This window comes from Phytophthora ramorum, assembly GCF_020800215.1.
Source record: "Phytophthora ramorum isolate Pr-102 chromosome Unknown Phyram_PR-102_s0026, whole genome shotgun sequence".
Classification (NCBI taxonomy): Eukaryota; Oomycota; class Peronosporomycetes; order Peronosporales; family Peronosporaceae; genus Phytophthora; species Phytophthora ramorum.
In genome coordinates this window covers 112,701-134,574 of record NW_027150672.1, presented here as the reverse complement: position 1 = coordinate 134,574, position 21,874 = coordinate 112,701, and the positions used below count along the sequence as shown (strand labels likewise).

Genomic DNA, 21,874 nt, shown 5'->3' with positions numbered 1-21,874 from the left:
CAAGTTACACTATCATGACTTCGTTAAATCCTGGCGGATGGTCTGCTGACCGTCTGACACAGTCTGTGGTCGAAATGGTGCAGAAGCAACAAGCACTAATCGACGTTTTGACTTCGCAACGCAAGGAAGTCAAAGTTGAAGGTATAAGCCTACCTCGCTTCTATGGAAACATGGGTGACTCGGTTGAATTGTACTTCGACCAAGTTATTCATTACTTTGAGGCGAAGAACATTAATTGGCAAGATGAGAATCAGAGTAAGCGCATCATTGCCATGATGACTGCCAATTTCAGGGGAAATGCTGCTGCATGGTACATGCTTTGCAGGGATTCCATTAGTGACGTCCAAGACTTGATCCAGAAGCTCACGAAGGAATTTGTTCCTCCGGATCTTCAGGAGCGTCTTCGAGATCGATTGTACAGTCTCAAGCAAAAACGTTGTTCTAGCTTGGAGGACTACATCTCTCGGTTCCGCGTTGCTATCATGCAAGTCAAGGACATGAGTGAGCTTGACAAGATCACGTACTTCATTCGAGGTCTTGTTAGCCCCACGAAAGAAGAAGTTCAGTATCGTCGTTGCACGACGGTATCTGAGGCTCTCTCAATTGCACTCGAGTATGACAGATCGCACTTTCGTGCTGGTCCGTTTCAGAAGAATCGTTGGACACCTCCAAGATCTTTTGGACGTTCCAACTCCACGTCATTCGCTCGTTCCAACACGGCTCCACAGCGTCCTGCTGACAATGAACCTGAGCCTATGGAAATCGACACTGGTCATGTGCATAACCCCCGCCGTGACAATTATCGTCGCCCTGTTCAGAACAATAACCGCAACAGTGGCAACCCGAAGAAGTGTCGGTACTGTAAGAAGCCTGGTCACACGATTGAACAGTGCTTCAAGCTTCAAAATCGACAGAATCATGGAGCGAACAACAGCTTTCCGTCTAACACTAAGCGTGGTCAGTTCGCTGTTCACACTTTGGCCACTGAAAAGCCAGAGTCCGTTGAAGTTGTTGAGATAAATGATCTCAACGCTGCTACCATCCAGTCACTACCAGCTCCGAATGAGTTGATTCGGAAGCCAGGTCTGTGTGAAGGCAAACGTGTTACCATTATGTTAGACACGGGAGCCACATGCAATGTCATTCGTCCTGGATTGGTGGATACTATTCCTGACACCATGATCTCTCAAGTCACCTTATTTGACGGAAGCACAACGAAAAAACGTGCCGTTCACAAGGGCAAGGTCACTATTGAGATGGATGGCTATCGATTCAGAGACTTAGAGGTCCTGGAATGGTCTATGAGTCCTGAACACGATGTCATTCTCGGAAAACCTTGGTTTACCAAGTACCAACCAATTATTGATTGGCGTACTCATCACCTGCAGTTCAAACCGCAAGGAATAAAGCCAGTGTTGCGCAAGGTGGAAGTATCTGGTGCTGAGTTCAAAGCCAAAGCCAAGCGCCATGACTACGATGAGATTTACCGCGTCAAAATTACTCCAGCTCAACCTGTCACGGAGGAACCACAAGAAATTGTGCCTCTCCTTGATGAGTTTGCTGACGTGTTTCCAGACGTTTTACCCGATGGGTTACCTCCTCATCGACGCGTGGAATTCGAGCTCAACATGAAGTCAGATGCTATGCCAAGCACACGCGCACCTTTTCGGCTCTCGAAGACAGAACAAGATGCCCTTGATCTGTTTGTCGAAGAAAAGTTGAAGAAAGGTTGGATCGAACTATCCGATTCACCTTGGGTCTCCAACATCTTTGGTATCCCGAAGAAAGACCCGAAATCAGGGAAACAACTTTCTCGAGCTGAGTGGCTACGGTCGGGAAATGCTACGTTACCGATTCGTTGGGTGATTGATTATCGTTGGCTCAACTCGCAAACGATCATCGCCAGAATTCCACTCCCAAGAGTTGACGAAACATTTGACAAGATGTATGGATGCATCATCTTCTCAGTCTTGGATCTCGCGCAAGGTTACCATCAGATGAGGATTGCCTTGAAAAGTCGTCAGTACACAGCGTTCCGCACTCATTCTGAGACCTATCAGTGGTGTGTTGCGCCAATGGGTCTTGCTGGAATGCCAGGTGTCTGGTCACGTCTTATGCGTGTCCTACTAGGCAAATATCCGTTTATCGTGGTGTATCTGGATGACATTTGTGTATTTTCCAAGAACATGAAGGAGCATCTGCAGCATCTCCGCACGCTCTTCGAAGTGTTACGCAGAGAGAAGCTGTACTGTCATCGTTCGAAGTGTCATTTTGGGCAGAATCAAGTGCAGTTCCTGGGTCACACCGTGTCAAGTCAAGGTATCGCGGTGGATTCCAAGAAAACTGAAGTGATCACCAATTGGCCAATTCCCATGAACCAAAAGCAATTGCAAAGCTTTTTGGGTCTAGCAGGCTACTACCGTCGCTTCATTTACAACTACGCGACAATCGCCTTACCGTTTGGACCTCTAGTCAAGAAGGACCATACCTGGAATTGGAATGAAGAGCATGATACCGCCTTCAGCAAGCTAAAATCAGCATTGCAATCCGCCCCAGTCCTGACTTTACCGAATTTCCCTCTTCCGTTCATCGTGACAACCGATGCTTCAGGATATTGTGTGGGTGGAGTACTTTCGCAAAAGCACAACGGACACGATCATCCGTTAGCTTTCCTCTCCAAGAAGTTGGGTGTGCATGAACAAAATTGGCCTACCCACGAGAAGGAACTCTATGCAATTAAGCTGTCGCTGGAAAAATGGCGTCATTACCTCTATGGTCGTCATTTCGACATCTACACGGACAACAGTGCATGTCAGTGGTTGTTACACCACCCGAAGGTTTCTTCGAAGCTTGCACGCTTCTTGACCTTCTTTGCTCAGTTCGACTTCACCCTGCATCACCTGAAAGGATCGATGAATGTCGTAGCTGATGCACTATCCCGTCCTCCAATGGATTCAACTCCGACTGCGTTGATATCACCACAATTGGCTCCGCCTCTTGTCTGCACAATCAGTTTTCATCATTGTGAGTCTGGAAGTGATAAACCGACATCGAGTTTTCGCGTAATTAGCGATCTACGCACAGTCGATGCTTTGCTATCGACCCCAGACAGTCAAATCGCGACGGTTCCAGCCTCACAGAGTGTTGCGCGTTCCGCTATCAATACGATCAGCTTTCATACGTGTACACCGCAGTGTGCCAGTTTTGGATCACGCTACCATGCACAGCAACATGATGGAGACTCCCAGAAGGTGAATACGACCATGATATCTGCAGCTCTCTCGCCTGTTGAATTTTCGGGGGAGGAGATGGCGGATGTTTCTACTGGTCACATCGCCTTACATGATCTTTCCGATGGTTATCTCTACACTCCTGTTCAAGATGCAGAAATTGCCACATCAGTTGTGCAAATGCAACATGCAAGTTCGCTAGGATGGACTTCGAATCTCAAAGAAGAGTTCATCAAAGCCTACCGCACTGATCCCGGATTTCGTGACAAGTGTCGTAGTCCGCATGATCCATACATACTCAAGGATCAATTGCTTTATGTGCAATTCACGGACAACAAGGAGTCCAAAGTGATGAGACTTTGTGTCCCGAAATCGCAGCGCAATCATCTAAGGACGAAGATTATTGAGCAATTTCATGATTCCAGTATTGCCGCGCACCCAGGAATTCGTCGTACGTACCTCCGTATCAAGCAATGGTACTACTGGGCGTCGCTTCATGAAGACGTTTCTGATTACGTGCAAAGTTGTGAAACATGCACACGTTGGAAGCACAGCAACGCCAAGAAGAATGGCAAGCTGATTCCAATTCCGATTCCTAAGGAATGTTGGGAAGTCATCTCCATGGATTTCGTTACTGGATTGCCAGAATCAGATGGCTATGATGCTATCATGACCATCGTGGACAAGTTATCCAAGCGTCCGATCTACTGTCCCGTTCACACTACCGATGATGCCAAAGAAATCGCTCATTATTTCTTCGACAACGTCGTTCGGCATCATGGAGTGCCTGCAGTGGTCATCAGTGATCGTGATCCCAAATTCACATCGCGATTTTGGAAATCTCTCGCGCAGGTCATGGGTATACAATTGAATATGACAACGTCGTACCGCGCTCAAGCTGACGGCCAAACTGAACGTCAAAACCTGGTACTAGAAGACGCACTTCGTTGCATGGTCTCGTATCATGGTGATGACTGGGCTGCCAAGTTGGGGACGATTGAGTATGCTCATGCCACGCTAGTCAGTGCCTCTACAGGACTTTCGCCATTTGAAGTAGACACAGGGCGTAAGGAACGCAATCCCTTCGGAACTTTTCCTACGCTGTCTACCACAGTTCAAGTACAACAAGGACTGTCTGAGTATGCAAACCGCTTCAAGGATGAACGTGACAAAATTATTGTCAAAGCCAAGGAGCACCTACTCAAGGCTCAAGCATCGCAAAAGAAGTACTACGATCAACACCGTAGCAATGTGCAATTCAAGGAAGGAGATTTGGTTATGCTGGATACACGCCGTATTCCACTCAAGCATGCTGCGAAAGACATTGACGTCAAACGTGCAAAGTTAGCTGCTCGTAAAGTTGGTCCGTTCGTTATCAAGCGCATGATCAACGACAACGCTGCTCGTCTGATTTTGCCACGCAGTATGAAGTCGCTGAACCCTACTTTCAACGTAGACGTTCTCAGCCATTACGTCTCCAACCCGGACAAGTTTGAGACTCGTGTTCTTCCGAAAGCATCTCGCATCATCACGAATGAAGTCACTGGAGAAGACCTCCACATTATCGAGAAACTTCTACGCAAGCGTCAGTTCAATCGCAAGACTGAGTGGCTTGTCAAGTGGCATGGTCTCCCAGACCACGAATCTTCGTGGGAACTCGAGAAAGACATCAAGCACGTCTCTCACTGGAAAGTTCTCGTCGACGACTTCAAGCGCCGTCAACGTGAAGTCAAACCCGGGAGGATGTAAGGACCGAGACGTGACGAGCACGTCAAGGCCCGCATATCCAAACTACAACATCCACTATTACGCAAAGACAAGTGGGTAAGTAAAGACCATGCACTGTGGTGCATGATCTCTGTCGTGCACATTTACTTTTGTATAGCGCACGTCAACCCACTTCAACTTGAAGTGGATTGACCAATCAAATTCATTCATTTTAGCACCGCCTTGGGCACTGCCCAGACGGCCGGCCACACGGCCTTAACCAACTAATATCACTTTGCAATTGCGTCTAACCACCTACACGCTTCCACATCGCGGACTACCTTCACTCGCGGCCTTCTACTAGCTCAAGCTTTACAACGAAACCATTTGGTTTAACGTCAACTGGGTTTGCGGAAGGCGTCGATGGAAGTGACTCACGAGTTGAACGGTTGCTGGCCTTCAGGATCCCGACAAGTGCTTTGAAGCGATCCGGATGGATTGAAAACGATGTCGGGAGCACAAGAGTTTTGGACTTCAGAGCGATAGAAGACAGAATGAAGTTCACGCTTCCGGAAAACGCCTTCCCGGCTGTGAATTTGTCCAAGGAGCAGCAAGGCGCGTTGATTCAGGAGGCAGAAGAAGTTGTTCGAGAAACACTAGCAGCGAACGAAGCTTTCCTGGCTGCCGGATCGACATTCCCTAGCTCGAAATGGAGATTGGTGCGGGCGAAAGATGGACTCAATGTGTATCGCGAACGACCGACATCCCAGGCACTTGGGAAACAGCAGAGCACAGATTCGTCCTCACCTACGAGTCAAACTTCGTCTCGGTCAACGGATCCTTGTTCTTCAGGTCGTGCAAGGAGTGATCAACACACGGAGGTGTCGTCGTCCTCGTCGGCGATCGACAAGAACCCTCTCATGAGGCGCCCGGTGATGGTTCTGCATGGAACGGTGGACGGCTCGCTGGATGACTGCATGTTTGGCACGTTTGCATCGACTGACGAGGCTTGGAAGTGGAGGAGCTCGCACATCAACGACCGTCTCGACGACGCTCGCATCCTCGCTACTATTCGAAAACCAACGTGCGAAGACCCGTTCCAGTTCTTGGGCATCAAGTGGTTTGCCAAGGAGAGGCCGGCGGTGCTTTCGAGCATCATGCAGCAGCGAGACTACCTCATCATGGAGGCTACGGGGCTCACGCGCGACTCGAAAGGCAACAAAATTGGGTACTACCTCATGCACTCCATCTCATTGCCTGGTATCATCCCGGAGCTCACAGACTTAGGCATTATCCGTGCCAAGTTGAGCTTGTGCTTCGTCGACCGACAGAGTGGCCCCGGCAAAGTCGAGAAGTACTGCCGCAACTACAGCGACCCCGGGGGCAAAATCGTGGACCGGGTGGCTGCTGCTGTCGGAGCTGAAGCACTCATCAGTGCCTCACGCGTAGTGGACTATGCGTACGTCAAGAAGCTCACGTGGCTCATGAAGCACAAGAGCCAGAAGGACCCGCCAGCTCGTCGTGAGAGCGGATTCCCTCGACCCAAACGCTGCGAAACCTGCTTCAAGAGCTTCACGATGTTTGCTCTCAATGGAGGTGCAGCCTGTCAGATCTGCCGGCGCGTGGTCTGCGCCAAATGTAGCGTGGTGAAGAAGATGACCGTCGACGTGTCAAGCACCGGCGCTGTCAAGCAATGCGCATTGCGGTTCTGTTTGAATTGTCTGATGGAAGCGAAGGACCAGTCCGTTTGGGAGATGGCGCTCAGTGGAGTGGAAACCGCGTCGGAGACTTCGTCTGCCACTGGATCCGGCTGGTCGAGGTAAGGTAGCTGAGACTTTTCAGGATACATCGAGAGGGCCCATCCTGGATCAAAACAAGACTATCAGAACAGCCATCTATTGGGCGCCCTCTGTTGTTGCCATGATCAACACACGAGTCACCTCCAGAGTCCTTAGCAAGCGATGGAACGGATCTGCCAGGACGTCAGTTCGAGGTGTGATACCAGTTTTACAGGCCGCACCGACATAGCTCAACGGTAAACAAAAAACTAAGCTGCGGTTCGTCAGCGGAAGCGTTTGTGAGGCTTCTGTTGCTTCCAGCTGAGCCACTTTCTCGATCAGTTTATCCATTCGGCGTACGTCTTTGGAGAAATCTCGCAGTTGATCAGTCAGTGCCAATAAGCCTTTGTCAAGAATTACGCATAGTTGCGTTCTTACGGCACATTGTGAAGTAGCTGACGAGATGTCCCGGTCCCATCCCCTCACAAACGCTACCGGTGGGATGGCAAAGCTTATGAGGACGATGCCAGTGTCTGCAAAACCGATTGGTTCATGTGCATGCACTCTGGATCGAGGCGCTTGGTGGAGTTCTCAAGGCCCGAAATGCCCAGCTCGTTCTGTGTGTGTGGGATCCAGCTGCTACCTGCTTACCTTCGGATGAAACTGCATCAGCAACGACCTTGGCGACGGCAAAGAAGCTCTTCCAGCACTGGCGCCCTTGCCCTTCCGCCTGAAGCTGTCCAAAGCACTCCGACTGAAGAAATGATGGCTCCGAGGAATGGAATCATGTATCAACGCCAAAAAGCATTGCTGGTACGTGGAACTAGTACTCCATTGAGATGATACGGCGTCAGATCACTCAGGGTATTCCTGGATCTAGAGATGCACGTGAGCCTTTGTCGATTCGTTCTGTTCTGGTGGTGGAAGGCAAATGCGATACGCCCCCATCCTCTCTGATAATGCAATTGAACATGTAGCCATACCGACGTGTTGTACAGTATCCAAAACATGACTACAAAAGAAAGGCTCTTGGCTACAAAAAGCTCCAGGCTGAGGACATCGAAAATGTGTGGAGACTCTCTGCTGGAGAGATCACTTGCATGTGCTCTGCTCTGCTTGTCACTGTGCGTTCCAGCGAAGCTGTGCTCGAGGATAGCCTTGATGCTGGGATCTCGGGGAGCCGGCGCAGACGACATGGCCGTGCAAAAGCGCCCAAAGCTGCTTGCGCAAAAGGATGAAAAGCGAGGCATAAACAGCTGCTGCTTGACGCGTAATCGTTTCCCGTTTCACGTAGCAGAGTGCTTGGGGAGTGCAGGGGGGTGAAACCGCGATTGCAGCAAGCAATGAAGACAGCACCAACGCCGATTTTCGCGCCAACGGCAGCATGGGCTCTACTAGACAGCAAGACCGGCAATGCAGTGTATGGATACCGCATAATCAACGTTGGTGGCTGAAACAAATCACATCATCTCGGATTTCACTAGGATTGTTGCCATACGATTTGTGGACACCCGAAGCCGGGGCTATGTTTTGTGATTGACACTCGATTCTTTATGGACATAGCCGGACCAAATCTGCACACAAAATGCTCTAAAACAATCGCCAAGAAGACATTCCTTCGGTAGCACTCCTGTGCAGCAATCGTCGTTGCAGGATATCAAGACCAGCAAAGGAAACTCAAAGCAAGCAAGCAAGCAATGGGGAATGGGCTTGTGCATGTGCAAAGGGCTCCGCGTTAAACCGCCTTGCATGGTCTTTGCATCGCTCTTGACCTCCATGTATCAGATCTCTGTAAACCACTATACCTCTGCTAACTGATAGATGCCCAAATTAACACGGAACCATCTCTATTTGATGCTACCTCCATATACTGCATACCCTTCATCAACCGTGCAGAGAAAAGTATGTGTTTTCAGCGGAATACACTCAGAGCGACAGGGCGCAGGGCTGGAAGGCGCGTTGCGGATTGAGGGGCTGTAGCTCACATCGCTTCGGGTCTCTTCATTATCCAACTCGCTGCCTCTCGCGCAGGCCCGCCCCGCTCTTTGCACTTCAACACGAGTGTCGAATACATGCGCATGCAAACGACGCCGTCCTCCGCGCTGGCCGGGGTCGAGCCCGTGGTGTACGCGCCCAAAGCAGCTTTCCCCGCATTCCGCCGCATTGACGAGGAGGATGCGCATCCCCCCCATCCTCCTGCCTCGTCAACGACGTTCCAGTCGTGGCCCACAACGGACACCAAGGCCGAGACTCACACACAGATGAGCCCCAAGCAGCCCAAGCGGGACGTGTTCGTGTGCCCCGAGGTGCACTGCGGCAAGCAGTTCCCGCGGTCCTTCGCGCTGCGGCGGCACATGCGCATCCACACGGGCACCAAGCCCTACGCGTGCGACTTCCAAGGCTGCGCGCAGCGGTTCAACACGTCGGGCAACTTGAGCCGCCACAAGCGCATCCACAGCGGCGAGCGGCCGTACCCGTGCTGTTTCGAGACGTGCGGCAAGCGCTTCAACACGAGCACCAAGCTCAAGCGCCATATGCGGATCCACTTCCCGGACGGCCAGAACCTCTTCCGCTGCACGGAGGCGACGTGCTCGTGGGCCTGCGACAACTACAAGGAGTACGTGCAGCACCAGAAGCTGCACACCAGCGTTGCCGAAAGCTTCACCAACGACGAGAACGTGGACGCCAGCAATGGCAGGAGAAGCCCCAAGTCAAGCCGCGTCCTGCATGCGGACGAGCTCCCGAACGACGACTTGTACCAGCAAGACCGTAGCCGCATGTACGCGGCTCCGTCCACGCTCATGATGATGCAGAAGGAGCGCGAGGAGAACGACTACCGTCGAGTGGCCAGTGGACCCAAGCCGTTCCTGGACGACCGGGTACAAACTGCACCGCGACTCCCGTTCCCCACTCGAGCCTTTCCGTCCGAGACCATGGGGATGCCCGGCAGCGGGCTGCTGGGCTCGTCGTTCCACCAGCTCACACACTTGCCGCCTGCGCACCGGTACTACGATGCGACACCGCCAGCCAGTTCGGTCGAGATGGCCACGTCGAGCAGCGCGAGCTACGCGACCGTGGGCTCCTACGCGTCGGCCCAAGTGCCGTACTCGTACCTCCGCGGCGAGACCGTGAGCGCGTACCAGCCAACGGCTACGACGACGTCGTTTATGTCGAGCTCGGAGCCGTACTCGCAGCCCATGCGGCAGGAGGACGTCGACCGCCAGTACGAGAGCTCGTCACCGCACGAGATGCGGCAACAGCACACGCCTCCTCATCAGACGCAGACGGGGTACGGAGGCAACGGCTCGTCCAGCAGCGGCATGAACCCCGTGCCGGCCGAGTTCACGGGCGAGGAGCTCAGTGCGGTGCTGGAGCTGATGAAGGACTCGTAAGTGGAGGAAGATGGGTGGATGTTTTGTTTATAAGCTCGGAGGCTCAAGTGGTGCAGTGAGTCGGAGTGCAAAGTATTTTAGTTGCTGAAGTTGGGAGAGAGCTCGGCGTTTGCAGTTTTAATGTTGTAAATAAGATTGCTATAGCGTTCTCAACATCACCGACGCCTTGTCAATCTGTTGGAAGAGCGGCACCTGTCAGACGGAGGACAGAGGTTGACACGTGGACATTGTCCGCATTGCGTCCACATTAATCGCCATGTTCGTCTGCAGTGTCCGTTGGCTCGGTCAACTCGCCCATCATGCAAGTCGAACCAAACACATTGCAGTTGCCCGATGGGGGTCGCTGATTTTTGAAGTCCAGGCGTTGTGGTCAGACAGTGGTATTCGCCGGTGGTGCGTCGACTGGTGACGCGCCACTACGAGCGAATCAAAGTGCTCCGGCCCGGTCCTGCACGCAGCGGGACTGTACGCTGTATCGGTGCCCCAAAATAGTGGCTGTAGCCATCACACGTATTTTGGGTAGTTCTCACTCGTAATTTGGGTCGCCAACTTCAACGTGGTTGGCTACTTGGTCTGTACGAACACCACTCGAGTGACTTGAGGGACATGTTTTCACAAACCCAAACAGCAGTACGATACGCTTGAAGGCAGCAAATGACAGCTGCTTCGATTAGAGCCTGCACTGCATTGAGGGTTGCGCCAAAGCCTAGGCGCTATCTTCCTGCAAACAGCCTTAAGCCTTGATTGATGTCCCGACGCACTATCCAGCTGGTGTTGGAGATATTTAATGCTATCTGATCGATTGTAGTCGCCATCCATCCTGCAGAGGGACAACACACTCTGTTCAGGCAGATCAACACCCCAATCAAACGGCGGTGGAGCGCTGCGTTGCTGTTTTCTCTTGCTCAGCATCCCCTGCTTTTTCGTTCTTTACAGTTCGCTACCGTGAGTTAGCGCAGGACTGCACAAACGATCGCCTTTGCATCCTGGCACATGGCTGCCAAATCAAACACTTGCTGCTCGCTGGATTGCTTCTTGTGCACTATCCCTCGCTACATGGCGTTATTAATAGCAAAGGGGTCCCAACGGCAGCTGGATGTTTGTCCACAGCAGTCCACATGGGAGTGTCTAAGTATGAGCTCACTCCTGTGTAACACATGCAGCAGGTTTACTCTAGTGCCGTTCCTCGAGCGCCATCTTTCCGCCGCCATCCCACAGCCTTGCTTGTGCTCTTCTCTGTGTGCCGAGGGATCCCGTGGAGCAGATGCCCTAAAGTGATACCCCTGCGTGGAGGAATTGAGCAAAAAGCGTTGGACTGCGGCCAATGACCAACACCGCAAATTGTCCGCAGGTTGGCTCTGTCAGCACACTAATTTATTTTCCCTGAGCTCCACTGCGACGAATATGGCGTGAATTTGGCAGGTTGTCGCCTTGAATGCCTCCAGCACCATGTGGCACGCTTACACGCCCGCACTCCTCGAAGATTCACGTGTTCACGCGCACCGATTGCGTGCAAAGTGATCGTCACCGTACTGTACGGAGGACAGCAGCATGTAGAGCAACCCGTTCCGCTACCCACGCCAAATCGAGCAGCTCTTCCTCAGGAAGTTCCTGGTTGCTGGCTCTGTAGTGTTTAGTAACATACCACTGTTTACTGGCGCACTGCTCGGCATGGTCCTGGATGCCGCGCTCTATCCATCTCGCGCTGCAGGCTTCGGGGTGACATGGTGACAGGTGACTTGCGCCACACTGAGGTGTTACAGTGCTGCTGGATACACTTCCCCGCCAAACTTTGGCGCACCGAGACTCATGCTCAATCCGACGTCGCGGTTTTTACCCGCATTAGCTTCGCATTCCCGCGTCAAGGTCGAGGGTCTCTCAGGGTCTCTTGCAAGCAAGCGAACGGTGCTTGGGTCAAGATGTTAGACGAGCCCTGGCGCGTGATGGCGCGCCGCAACTTGCATCGTCGCCACGAGGCGGGGCCCTCTCCAACTTGGAGAGAGGAGACTCCAAGCAGACATCGCGAATGCACATGTCGGCGACCATTCCTGGTTGCGCGCATGAGCGTTGTGATCAATAAATTCAGCCGAGCAGAGCGACGCAATATCGCTCCCATCACACTGCTCGCGGTCGGGAAGCGTTAAGCTGCCCCTTGCTTGATCTCCGCTGCACCCGACCTCGCGACACGCGAAGCGCGGCTGTACATGAACAATTGCCCAGGCGGGTGTCAACTTTGCTGCCGTGTGCGCGCGCGCCGACCCAAGTGACTCACCTCGCGGAAGATAGCGCAGCGCTTGGCACGGCCAGCCGATCGTCTCTAACCCGACTTGGCCGGGGCGTCGCGCGACGAGAGACCCCGCGCCCCGGCTTGACCGGACGCTAGACTGTGCAGCCGTAATCCCAGGCGGTCCGCACCATCACGACAGCCGCCCTTGTCTCTCGGTCGGAGCGGCGCGATGTGGTCTTCACTTTCACTTTTGCTTCGCAAACCGCATTGACTCACGCCCCGTAAGCGTGCAGCACTGCTAAAGCCGCCATTAACGCACCATGTCGCGCGTTGCAGCCATGAAGCAGCCGGAGCCCGTGGCTCAGGACCCCGCAGACGGCACGCCTGTGAAGGAGGTGGCGCCGTTCCTGCGCAGTCTTCGCCGCATGCTGGACACCGAGAGCCCGCGAATTCTGTGCTGGACGCCCGATGGCAAGGCCTTCGAGATCCACGACATGGCCGCCATGACGGGCTACGTGCTGCCCAAGTACTTCAAGCACCGCAAGTACGCCAGCTTCCAGCGGCAGCTCAACTACTTCCACTTCCGCAAGTGGACCAAGTCGCGCGCCGTCGTGTGCACCTTCTCCAACCAGTTCTTCCAGCGCGACCAACCCGCGCTCACTTGGCGCATCACGCGCAAGCGCGCGCTATCCCCGGCCAAGCACTCGTCGCCGCGCAGCAGCATGTCGTCGGAGCTCGAGGCTCGGGCTCCGACTCCGACCCTGCAATTCGCCAAGCAGCTTGAGCCAGCAGTCACGGTGCTGCCCTCGCAGCAGCCGGAACTGTTCGACGAGGATGCGTCGCTGGCCTGGATCGACGTGCTGTACCCGGAGCTGAAGCTCGACTTGCTGGAGGACGACCTGAGTCCAGCCGACTGCTTCTTCTCGGCGAAGCTGCTCGGGCTGTAAGCTGCACCAAGCTGCAGATTTATTTAACGGCGGCGGCCAACGTTTAGACTACAGAGACGTCTTCGACGTTAGACGCCTACTGCTTAACCAAGTACATGTACACGTACAACCACTTTGCTTCTTGTTGGGGCCAGCCAGCCAGTACATGACGCGATCATGCTGAGGTGGCGGTCTCGCCCCCATGCCAAACCTGACTGGCCCACGCGACACATCGCGGTCCTGGGTCCTGTGAATCCAGGCAGCGCCGGGATGGATAGGCATCGAGATCCCCAGGCAAGGCGAGCAGAGCCTTTGCGCTGGGCAATGCCTGCCTCGTCGCGGATCGCTCACCACAGTGGGATGGTCGCCATAATTAAGTGGTGGTCGTATCGCCATCATGAGCGAGGCCAGCCAGCGCCGCAGCGGCATTTGCCCAAGCAGCCTGCCGCCCTGGACGCCGAGAGGAAAGGAGATCGCTCGCCTGCTTGCTCGCTCGCTCGCTTTCAGTGCGAATAGTTCGCTGCAGCGGCGTCATGATGACTGTGTTTACGAGCGCTGGACGAGAGACCCTGTTAATAGTGCCATGTCATTATACCGAGAAGTGCCACTGCTGTAGCCGGGTCGTTCTGAGTCAGCAGATACTGAGTCGAGCATGCCACTCTTCGTCGGGCATTGATGAATGCTCGGCCAGCGATGCCCACCAATTTTAGGCAGTAGGTGCGACGAGCGAGCCTCGGACCTCCTGATGGGATGGAGAAGGGAACACGTTACTGATACCGAAATTCCGGTAGCATTTCTGTATTACGGTATGGAAATCTGTAGTTACGGTAGGCCTTGGGAAGCCGGAGGGGATGAAGCCGACTAGCTCGGCAAGCCGAAACAACGCCTGTGGTTTAAGATCCGTGTGCGCAGCACGCAGGCTTAAACCCAGGATCAAGCATGGTCACATCTCGCTCGGCTTAGCCTTCTGTCACCGCGCCCCCAGGGGGGTTGAGGCGAGGCTTCGGTGTAGATTTCCTGTCCGAGTTTCGTGATTTGTACATGTAGCGGGATGGCACCCGCGCTCGATAGATCTTCATACAACAACCTATTTGGTGCAATCATTCCTCACTTTTTCGGTATCAGTAACACGACGTGTTCCAGGGGGAGGAGAAGTGCTTCAATTCCGTGCCCTTCTTGAATCGATACGTGCCTCGCCAGCCGCTGGGTACCTCGAAGGTACCGAGAGCTTGATGGAGCTTCGTCACATCTGTCCTCGAGAAGGACCGCCGATCATCAACGGTGGCACCGTTGGCTGCATAGGACAGCTCCCGTTTACTACAAGCACATCCAGGTGCGTAGCGTCTCGGTGGGCCCCCGCTGTCTTTGTGTTGCACCTGCCAAAGCTACATCGACGCGAGGACAAGCTGAAACGTTCACTAACTCATGGTATATTGATGGAGGTCTGGCTTCGCCTCAGACGCATTACTTGCTCCAAATAAAATAATCTCACTCGTACACGCAACGCACGCCACTCACAAGTTGCTTTGGTCTCTCGGTTCACGTTTGCCGTGCGCGTCACAACGCGGCGTAGTCGAACGCGTGGTCGTGGAACGAAGGAGGTGCCGCGCTGTCCAGCAGCGGCTCCAGCGACGAGTACAGCACGTCCACCCAGTCGAGCGACTCCTCCTCCAGCAGCTCGTCGCTTGCCTCCAGCGGCTCGTGGAACGTGATCTCCGACACCTCGCCGTACACGTTGCCCAGGCCCAGCTCGTTTGCGAGCGAGTACGCGTCCGTGGGGGACGGGAAGGACGCGCGCCTCCTGGGTTCGGCCAACGGCAGCTTGATAACGATGGCCTTGGGCGCCTGACGCGCGAACTTCTTGGTCTTGGGAGACTTCTTGGCCACCGCAGCGGGCGTTGCGCTGCTCTCAGTCTTCTTGGTAGTGCCGTCCACCGAGTGCACAGACTTCTTGCGTGTGATACGCCAGGCCAGCGCCGGCTCGTCGCGCTGGAAGTTCTGGTTGGAGAAGGTGCACACGACGGCCTTGGACTTGGTCCACTTGCGGAAGTGGAAGTAGTTGAGCTGCCGCTGGAAGCTCGTGTACTTGCTGTGCTTGAAGTACTTGGGCAGCACCTCTTTCATCATGGCGGCCATGTCGTGGATCTCGAAGGCCTTGCCATCGGATGTCCAGCGCAGGATGGCGGGGTTCTCCGAGTCGAGGATCAGGCGCAGACTTTTGAGGAACGGGGCCACCTCCTTGCAGTCTCCGATACGCGAGTTCATGTGGTTAGTAGATCGGAAGTCTGATTTCGAGGGTGCTTTCTGAGGCACGTTGGACGCGATTTGCTTGTGGTTTGCGCGGGGCGGATCGCGCTGCTCGTGATCGGTCGAAGTGGGGCGTTCGAAGCAAATTGCTGAGTGGAGTGCAGTGAGAGCTGGATCCCGGCCCGTGTTGAAGTGGTACTCTCGACGTGGCGTCGCGTTTCTGTATGGGCCGTTACCGAGCAGAGACGAGGCGGTTGACACACTGGGCCGGTTGAAGCTCTAGCGAGCAATGGTGCATCAAAAGGAGGAGGGTCTTCAGTGAAGGCCACCCCCGCTCGGCACGACGACCGTGCTTTTCGGCCTTGAACCTGCTGATACCTGGCGTCAGCGTCTGCGCGGCCCTTTCTCCTTGACAAGCGCCCTGCTTCTCGACACCCGTCATGTAATTTTGCCGATGGCGTGAAGACCCGTGCCACTCTGTCGCCACTGCCGACCATGGCTGCAGGCTGCAGCACGCCCGCCATTCAAGCATGGCAGGGAAACGCTACAGTACCGTTGTTTGCGGACACCACGTACAGCCGCGCGCGCCGCGGCGCTCCATGGCCGAGGCACACTGCGGCGGCCCCGCATGGAGCTCGACGCTGCGTTGGAGAGGGAGACTCAGCATGTTGGAGGTACTTGTATCATACCACTCTCTGACGATTAAGGCGTCCAGGTGGACATCACTTCCAAGCAGCAAGATCTCCCCTCATAGAAATGGGGCCGCAGCAACGGGCTCACTCGTCGACAACGAGCAGGTCGCGCCGCTCTATGGATATCGCCGACGCCCTGGGCGAAATCACTGTTGCTTGTCCCCGCGTCTATCAACAGGAGCTTGGTCGTGCATGGTATTTGGCGGGAAATGGCGCTGCTGGTCCTGAGATTCGAGGTCGCTTTGCAGCGGACCGCTACTCGTAGCCAGCTGTCACGCCAGTCTGGTGGCGGCATCGGTCACAGTTCGCGAGGCGTCGAAGAGCCGACGAGATGTCTGCGTGCCTGGATTGGAGTTTACGGGCATGACTCACTCGCGCAAATCCGAGGCGCCCGATCCGCTTCGGTTAGTTAGCCAGCTCTACAGTTCTACTGCAGCAATGGTGCATTTCATCCCACGGGCGCCGCAACTGTCGATCGTGCAAAGTAACCTGGTGGGCGAGCGGAGGGCGACGTTTGTTGCAGAGATGCCTATTTAACAGTGTTACTACTGTCGCTTCCTGGCATAGCCTGAGTCTTTTGATGAGCCAGAGTTCTTCTGGGCGTACTGGCAAGTCTGATTGGCATCAGACGGTTGAAGTGTGAGCGATGCAAGCGAGCACGAGTTGTATATGGTCAGTCAATGTGCAAACAGTTCTTCTGTTGGGACCACCGGCGCTTGTCTCGCTATTCTCAGCGTAAATCTGACATTTGTCAAGTCTCTGAGCAAGCACGATGAGTGCTTCAACCTGCTTTTGAACAGCAATACCGCCAGCGAAGTGGATGCCTCCAATCAGTACTGGTGCCGAGCGAGCAATGATCCGACCCAGCGAGGGCTAACTGAGGCAATCGCGCATTGATCTGTTTTTGGGCTCCGCTTGGTGGCCGATAGTAACATCTTCCAAACCCTCTACAGCATCCTGCACACTGAGCCTGCCAAGGAGTTTGGAAAACATTCGCTAGGGCAAGAAATTTCACGAGGGCTATTTCGCAGCGCGAACGCCCCCCTTCGACTGCCGCAGTGCCCTACAGCACGTTGCAGCAGATAGGGCGAAAACCGACCACAAACAAAAGACTGCAACTCGCCTGGACCCCCCCCCCCCCCGTCGAATCATACAAGCTACAATGCACTTTCTTTCCTTGGAACGGACAAATTCTGTAAAACGAACCTCATTGAGAGTAGCTCCTGCTTAGTAAGATAGCACAATACAAGGTACAGTACACATTTTGCTAGAAACGTTCATCACCATGGGCCGACTGATTCAAGGCTCTCATTTCCGAGCACATATTATAATAAAACCGGTATGTACAACGGATGTTAATATTGATGAGGCCGACTCATGTAGATACAGTAATTAGCGGCAATCCAAGCCTAGGTGAGGTATACCAGCACATGTATTGGTTGCTACTTCTCCATTAATCTTTCCTCGTTTATGCCGGATACCAGTACTTGCTAGCTGGAACGTAAGTTGTGGAGAATGCAGGACCATTCTTCATCGTAAGCAGTTCAGCCAAAATTAGTCAAGCCCTTTGTGGTGTGTATTGGAAAATCGGCGACGACAGATTAATGAAGACAGTCTCAGCAGTGTGTCGTCAAAGTTGATGTTGCGTTCGACATGTTTGATGTGTGACAGATATTTCTGAGAAACCTACAAGTTCTGGTTGGGCGTACGTACGTAAAGAGAGCATTGGTCGTCTCAGTGTATTATACCGAATTGGACTAAGATAACGCAGTTTGTCATTGTCAGCACTACTTTTTTTCATTCATAAAGGTATAACTTTCGAAAGCAAGAGGAAGCACCCGTTCAAATTTGATAAGCCTGCAACCATATTTCAGTGTGTATTGGGCTCACATGTACTAGTAGTACGACGCAGTATTCCCTTACTTTGCGTGCTACTCCTAGCGCTCAACTAAAGTAGCCGATTAACGACAGTACAATAGCATAACGGAGACATGTTGTTGATCTCTTATTTTTGTTTTCAAACGTTGCTGCTACATGCTTGAGTCGACAGTTCACTCAGGCGAATTCCTGGGAATAACATATATTGCCAGGTTGTCAAACTGCACCCACCTTCTTTAGTCCCTGAGTTTGTTGTGGTTGGCAATGGTATCGGAATTGTCGCGAGGGGTCTTCTGCTCTTTGCTTTCGTGGATGCTCTTACGGACGTTGGCGCTGACATCCGATACGCTCAGCACGGCAACGACGATGATGACCAGGATCTTGGTTAGCTGCATGGTAGTTGCTTGAGTTGAAGCCGTGAACTGTTGTCTTGGGCGGGCTTGTTGTCTTGACGCGTTCAATCAAATAATGACACTCAGGGAAGCCCTGCCAGAGTGGCAGGACACTCCAAACAGCGTAAAGGTTGATGCATACTGCTGTGCATCATGCGCTGTGTATTCAATAGGCAGAGATCAATTGAATCTTGAGCGCAACTGCCCTCTTGGTTGGCCAGCACACACGATTATCGATCGATCATCGATTCGATGGTGTGTCTGTACCATAAACCTGCATATGGTTGAGGTTATTTCGCTGCAAATGGCGTCTATCGCAGTCGTATGCTTCAGCTACGAACTTGTCTATACATGCACTTTGAAGTTGAGCTCATGTAAAGGAGAAAGACGATGCTTCACGTACAATCCTATCCATATATGGATGCTCTAGCATAGCGATATGCAAAACAGAAGCAAGTCGATGTTGCAATTATCGCATTTGCCAACCAAGAGGCTCTCGAGCGCGAACCGAGAAGGCTAACCAGCGAACATTCAACTAGTGATGGAGTTGAAGTTGAGACTACAGCATTCCCCGATGTCAGAGGGTACGACAAGTTAAATCCAATACGTCGGCATGTAATGAGCTTTCGTGTTTCACAAAGTGCAAACCACTACATGCAGTGAGGGGAGCTGGCCCAGTTGCCCAGTCCAGACATGGGAAGGTCTGTCCCCGCAGCTCTCTCAAGTCTAACCTAAAGCTCTGCACTACCAGTCATATTTCGTTTTCGTTTTTCAGTGAGGTACATTGATGTCACTTAGTGGTGCTAACGACTTCCTATGTCATCGCCCCTATGTCGGTAGTTAGCCTTCTCCAGGTCCAAGCTTACGCTTCCCCGTTACGTGCCGGTATCCTTATTGGCTGTCAGCCACGACGTCCGCTTGCGCCGCGTTGTCCTCGTGTGTTTTCCATTGTATCATGTCTCCATCTAGGTGGCAGAGTACCTTCCTCCATTTCCCTGAATCGGTGCCCGCGTCCGCCGTGTACTGTTGTACGCTTGTTCTGCTTTCGAGCGCTGTGTTTGTCAGCTCCATCGCCATACGGTTGGCTTCTTTGGCGTGGTGTAGCCATTTTACTTCCCGGAGCCTATCCACGATGCGCCGACTCCTCCAGTAGATTTGTGTTAAATGCCGTGCCTTTGGGGGCTTGCGTTGCCTATGCTGTGCAATCAGCATCTTGTTCGTGCTCACCACCCATATAGCGGTTCTTCTCGCACGCCTTGAGTTCCATGAGGAGCCCTAGGTGTTATCCGAAACGTGTATAGTATACACTCCTGGCCAAATTAATCCGGCCACTCATGCATTTGGCCGTAGCTCAGCCAATATTTGAGTACTCGCGCTGCGCTTTTGATATGTGGTTTGTATTGTCTACAGTAGCAGGGTGTTTGTGCTGACGTCCAGAGTTTTGCGGTTTGTAATGTAGCTTCCATACAATAAACCGCTTTGACCAGGTGGCCCAAACTTCCGGCCGCCTCTACCTATACAGCTATTAAGATAAGTGAGTTGAAATGATTGTATTAGTAAAGAGTTTTTGTCCCCTTCATCTCAATCACTTCAATGCATCGGCGAGGCATTGACTCGACTAACTTCACCCGTGTAGCCTGCTCAATGCTATCCCACGCAGTTAAGATGGCCGTAGTTAGTTCAGCTACGCTAGCGTACTGCCATCCGTTAGGGAATACTTTGTGTATACTTTGTGTGCCATCAACGTCTATACATTTTCTATAGGATTGAGCGGGCGGGCCAACAAACAAGTTTGATGCCCTGCTTCTAATAAACATCCATAGTTTCCCGCGATATATGGATCGATGCGTTGTCTTGTTGGTAGACAAAGTCCGATACTTAGATTAAGTGAGCGTAGGGCAGCAAAAATTCCGACACAGTAAAGATATACTGAGCCGAAGCATGTCACCCCATCAATATCGGAATCTTCGATCTGCCCTTCGTTTCCTCCGGTAGCAGAGCACGTTGTTTTTAAGGGGCAAATCTTCGACTTGATGATGGGTCTTAGGAAGTTGAATCCGACATCGACCGTAGTGGACGAAGTCGAGCCCCCCAGAGAGGAGAATTCCACAAGATCATCAGCTTAGCGTTGAAGCCGCTTTTGAACCGCTGGCCATTGTTGCAGACATGGAGGACACCGACTCCTTGCACAAGCGAGTGTAGACCTTGTATGTATCCGACGCCCATCGGCCATGAAATTGAATCATGAGGGCATCGACCCCCCGACCGATACATGTGCGTAGCTCCTCCAGATCGTAGCGAGTGTGTACCAAAAGATGAAGGTGACTCGCCGGTTCGGCCTGCCGCCTGTTGAATCGCCATCGAGTCTGACCGAGCTGTGACCGCCTTTGTCATGCCATTGCGGTCTCTGAACATCGCAGCTGGGAGTTTGGCCGGTAATGTGCTTCGAGCTCTCATAAGGAGTAGTGCGCCCAGAACAGGGTACAGGACCACGTGATCCGATCGCTGGAGCATCAGCAGGGTTGGAGGTCCGATCTGGTAGGTTTTTGATCCCCGGAGTTTGATGTGGACTGTCGTAGCTTTCGCTGGATCTAACGTGGGTTACCCGTGTTCACCTGTGACGGCCATGTCGGAAGCCCTCAGCGCAAACCAACAAAACTTGCCACCACACACGATGGCAATCTCCGACCGACGAAGCCGGAAAAAGAAGGCCAGACACAGTACCCCCCACCCCCCCCCCCCCCCCAATAGCGCTTGGTCCGAGCCGTTGGAAATGTTGAGCGAAGAGAAGCACGATACCAGAAGGCGGATTGATACTGGTAATTTCCGCTGGCTGGGTGTGTCGAGACGCCGGACGCCTTTCAAGAGCATGCGGATTTATGGATGATCGACTGGAAACGTTCGACCGGCCGCGATGAAAAAATGACGGATCCCCATGAGGTTGTGTACAATAGACGAGCTGCGAATTGGGCGTCCAGAGCCGTGGACGATGAAATCCGAGATGAGTTGCAGACGAGCGGTCTCGGAAGCAAAGTCAATCCAGTGGTTGATGCCTCGTCGAGTTATCCAGCCACACCAGAATCGGAATGCGGCGGCGTATATCGAGAGAGTAGAGTTGACCACCGAATGCTCTCGCAGGTACAATGCCAGGTTGCTTCCATCGTGTCGCTGCAAAACGGTGGCTGAACCTGTTCCCATCCGAACGAATTCTGGCCGTCATGAAACGCGGCAACGAGATTCCGTTCGGACACGGAAAACTGGTAGACCAAGACTCGCCTCCGGGATTTATCGACGGCGCACATGCAAATATCAGACGTGTCGGTTTCGATCGTAACGTCGCGTGGCGGGTGCGCCCTGAAGTATGCCAGCGGAACCCCGTTCAGGACCGGGTTTCGAAGTATCAAG

General features: G+C 53.2%; 4 protein-coding genes across 4 annotated transcripts; 3 read left to right on the top strand and 1 right to left on the bottom strand.

Moving 5' to 3' along the window:
• Positions 1-5,491: 5,491 nt before the first annotated feature.
• Positions 5,492-6,760, top strand: KRP23_15208 (uncharacterized protein; the record flags this gene model as incomplete). The annotated part of the gene is made up of 1 exon (XM_067886122.1): positions 5,492-6,760. The coding sequence occupies one exon, from the start codon at positions 5,492-5,494 to the stop codon at positions 6,758-6,760; it is 1,269 nt and encodes a 422-aa protein (XP_067736711.1).
• A 2,027-nt stretch (positions 6,761-8,787) lies between these two features.
• KRP23_15207 (Zinc finger protein 143) lies at positions 8,788-10,107 on the top strand (the record flags this gene model as incomplete). Its single annotated transcript, XM_067886121.1, has 1 exon — positions 8,788-10,107. The coding sequence occupies one exon, from the start codon at positions 8,788-8,790 to the stop codon at positions 10,105-10,107; it is 1,320 nt and encodes a 439-aa protein (XP_067736710.1).
• Positions 10,108-12,654: 2,547 nt separating this feature from the next.
• On the top strand, positions 12,655-13,281 carry KRP23_15206 (Heat stress transcription factor C-1b; the record flags this gene model as incomplete). Its single annotated transcript, XM_067886120.1, has 1 exon — positions 12,655-13,281. The coding sequence occupies one exon, from the start codon at positions 12,655-12,657 to the stop codon at positions 13,279-13,281; it is 627 nt and encodes a 208-aa protein (XP_067736709.1).
• Positions 13,282-14,817: 1,536 nt separating this feature from the next.
• On the bottom strand, positions 14,818-15,525 carry KRP23_15205 (Heat shock factor protein HSF24; the record flags this gene model as incomplete). The annotated part of the gene is made up of 1 exon (XM_067886119.1): positions 14,818-15,525. The coding sequence occupies one exon, from the start codon at positions 15,523-15,525 to the stop codon at positions 14,818-14,820; it is 708 nt and encodes a 235-aa protein (XP_067736708.1).
• Between the last annotated feature and the right edge of the window lie 6,349 nt (positions 15,526-21,874).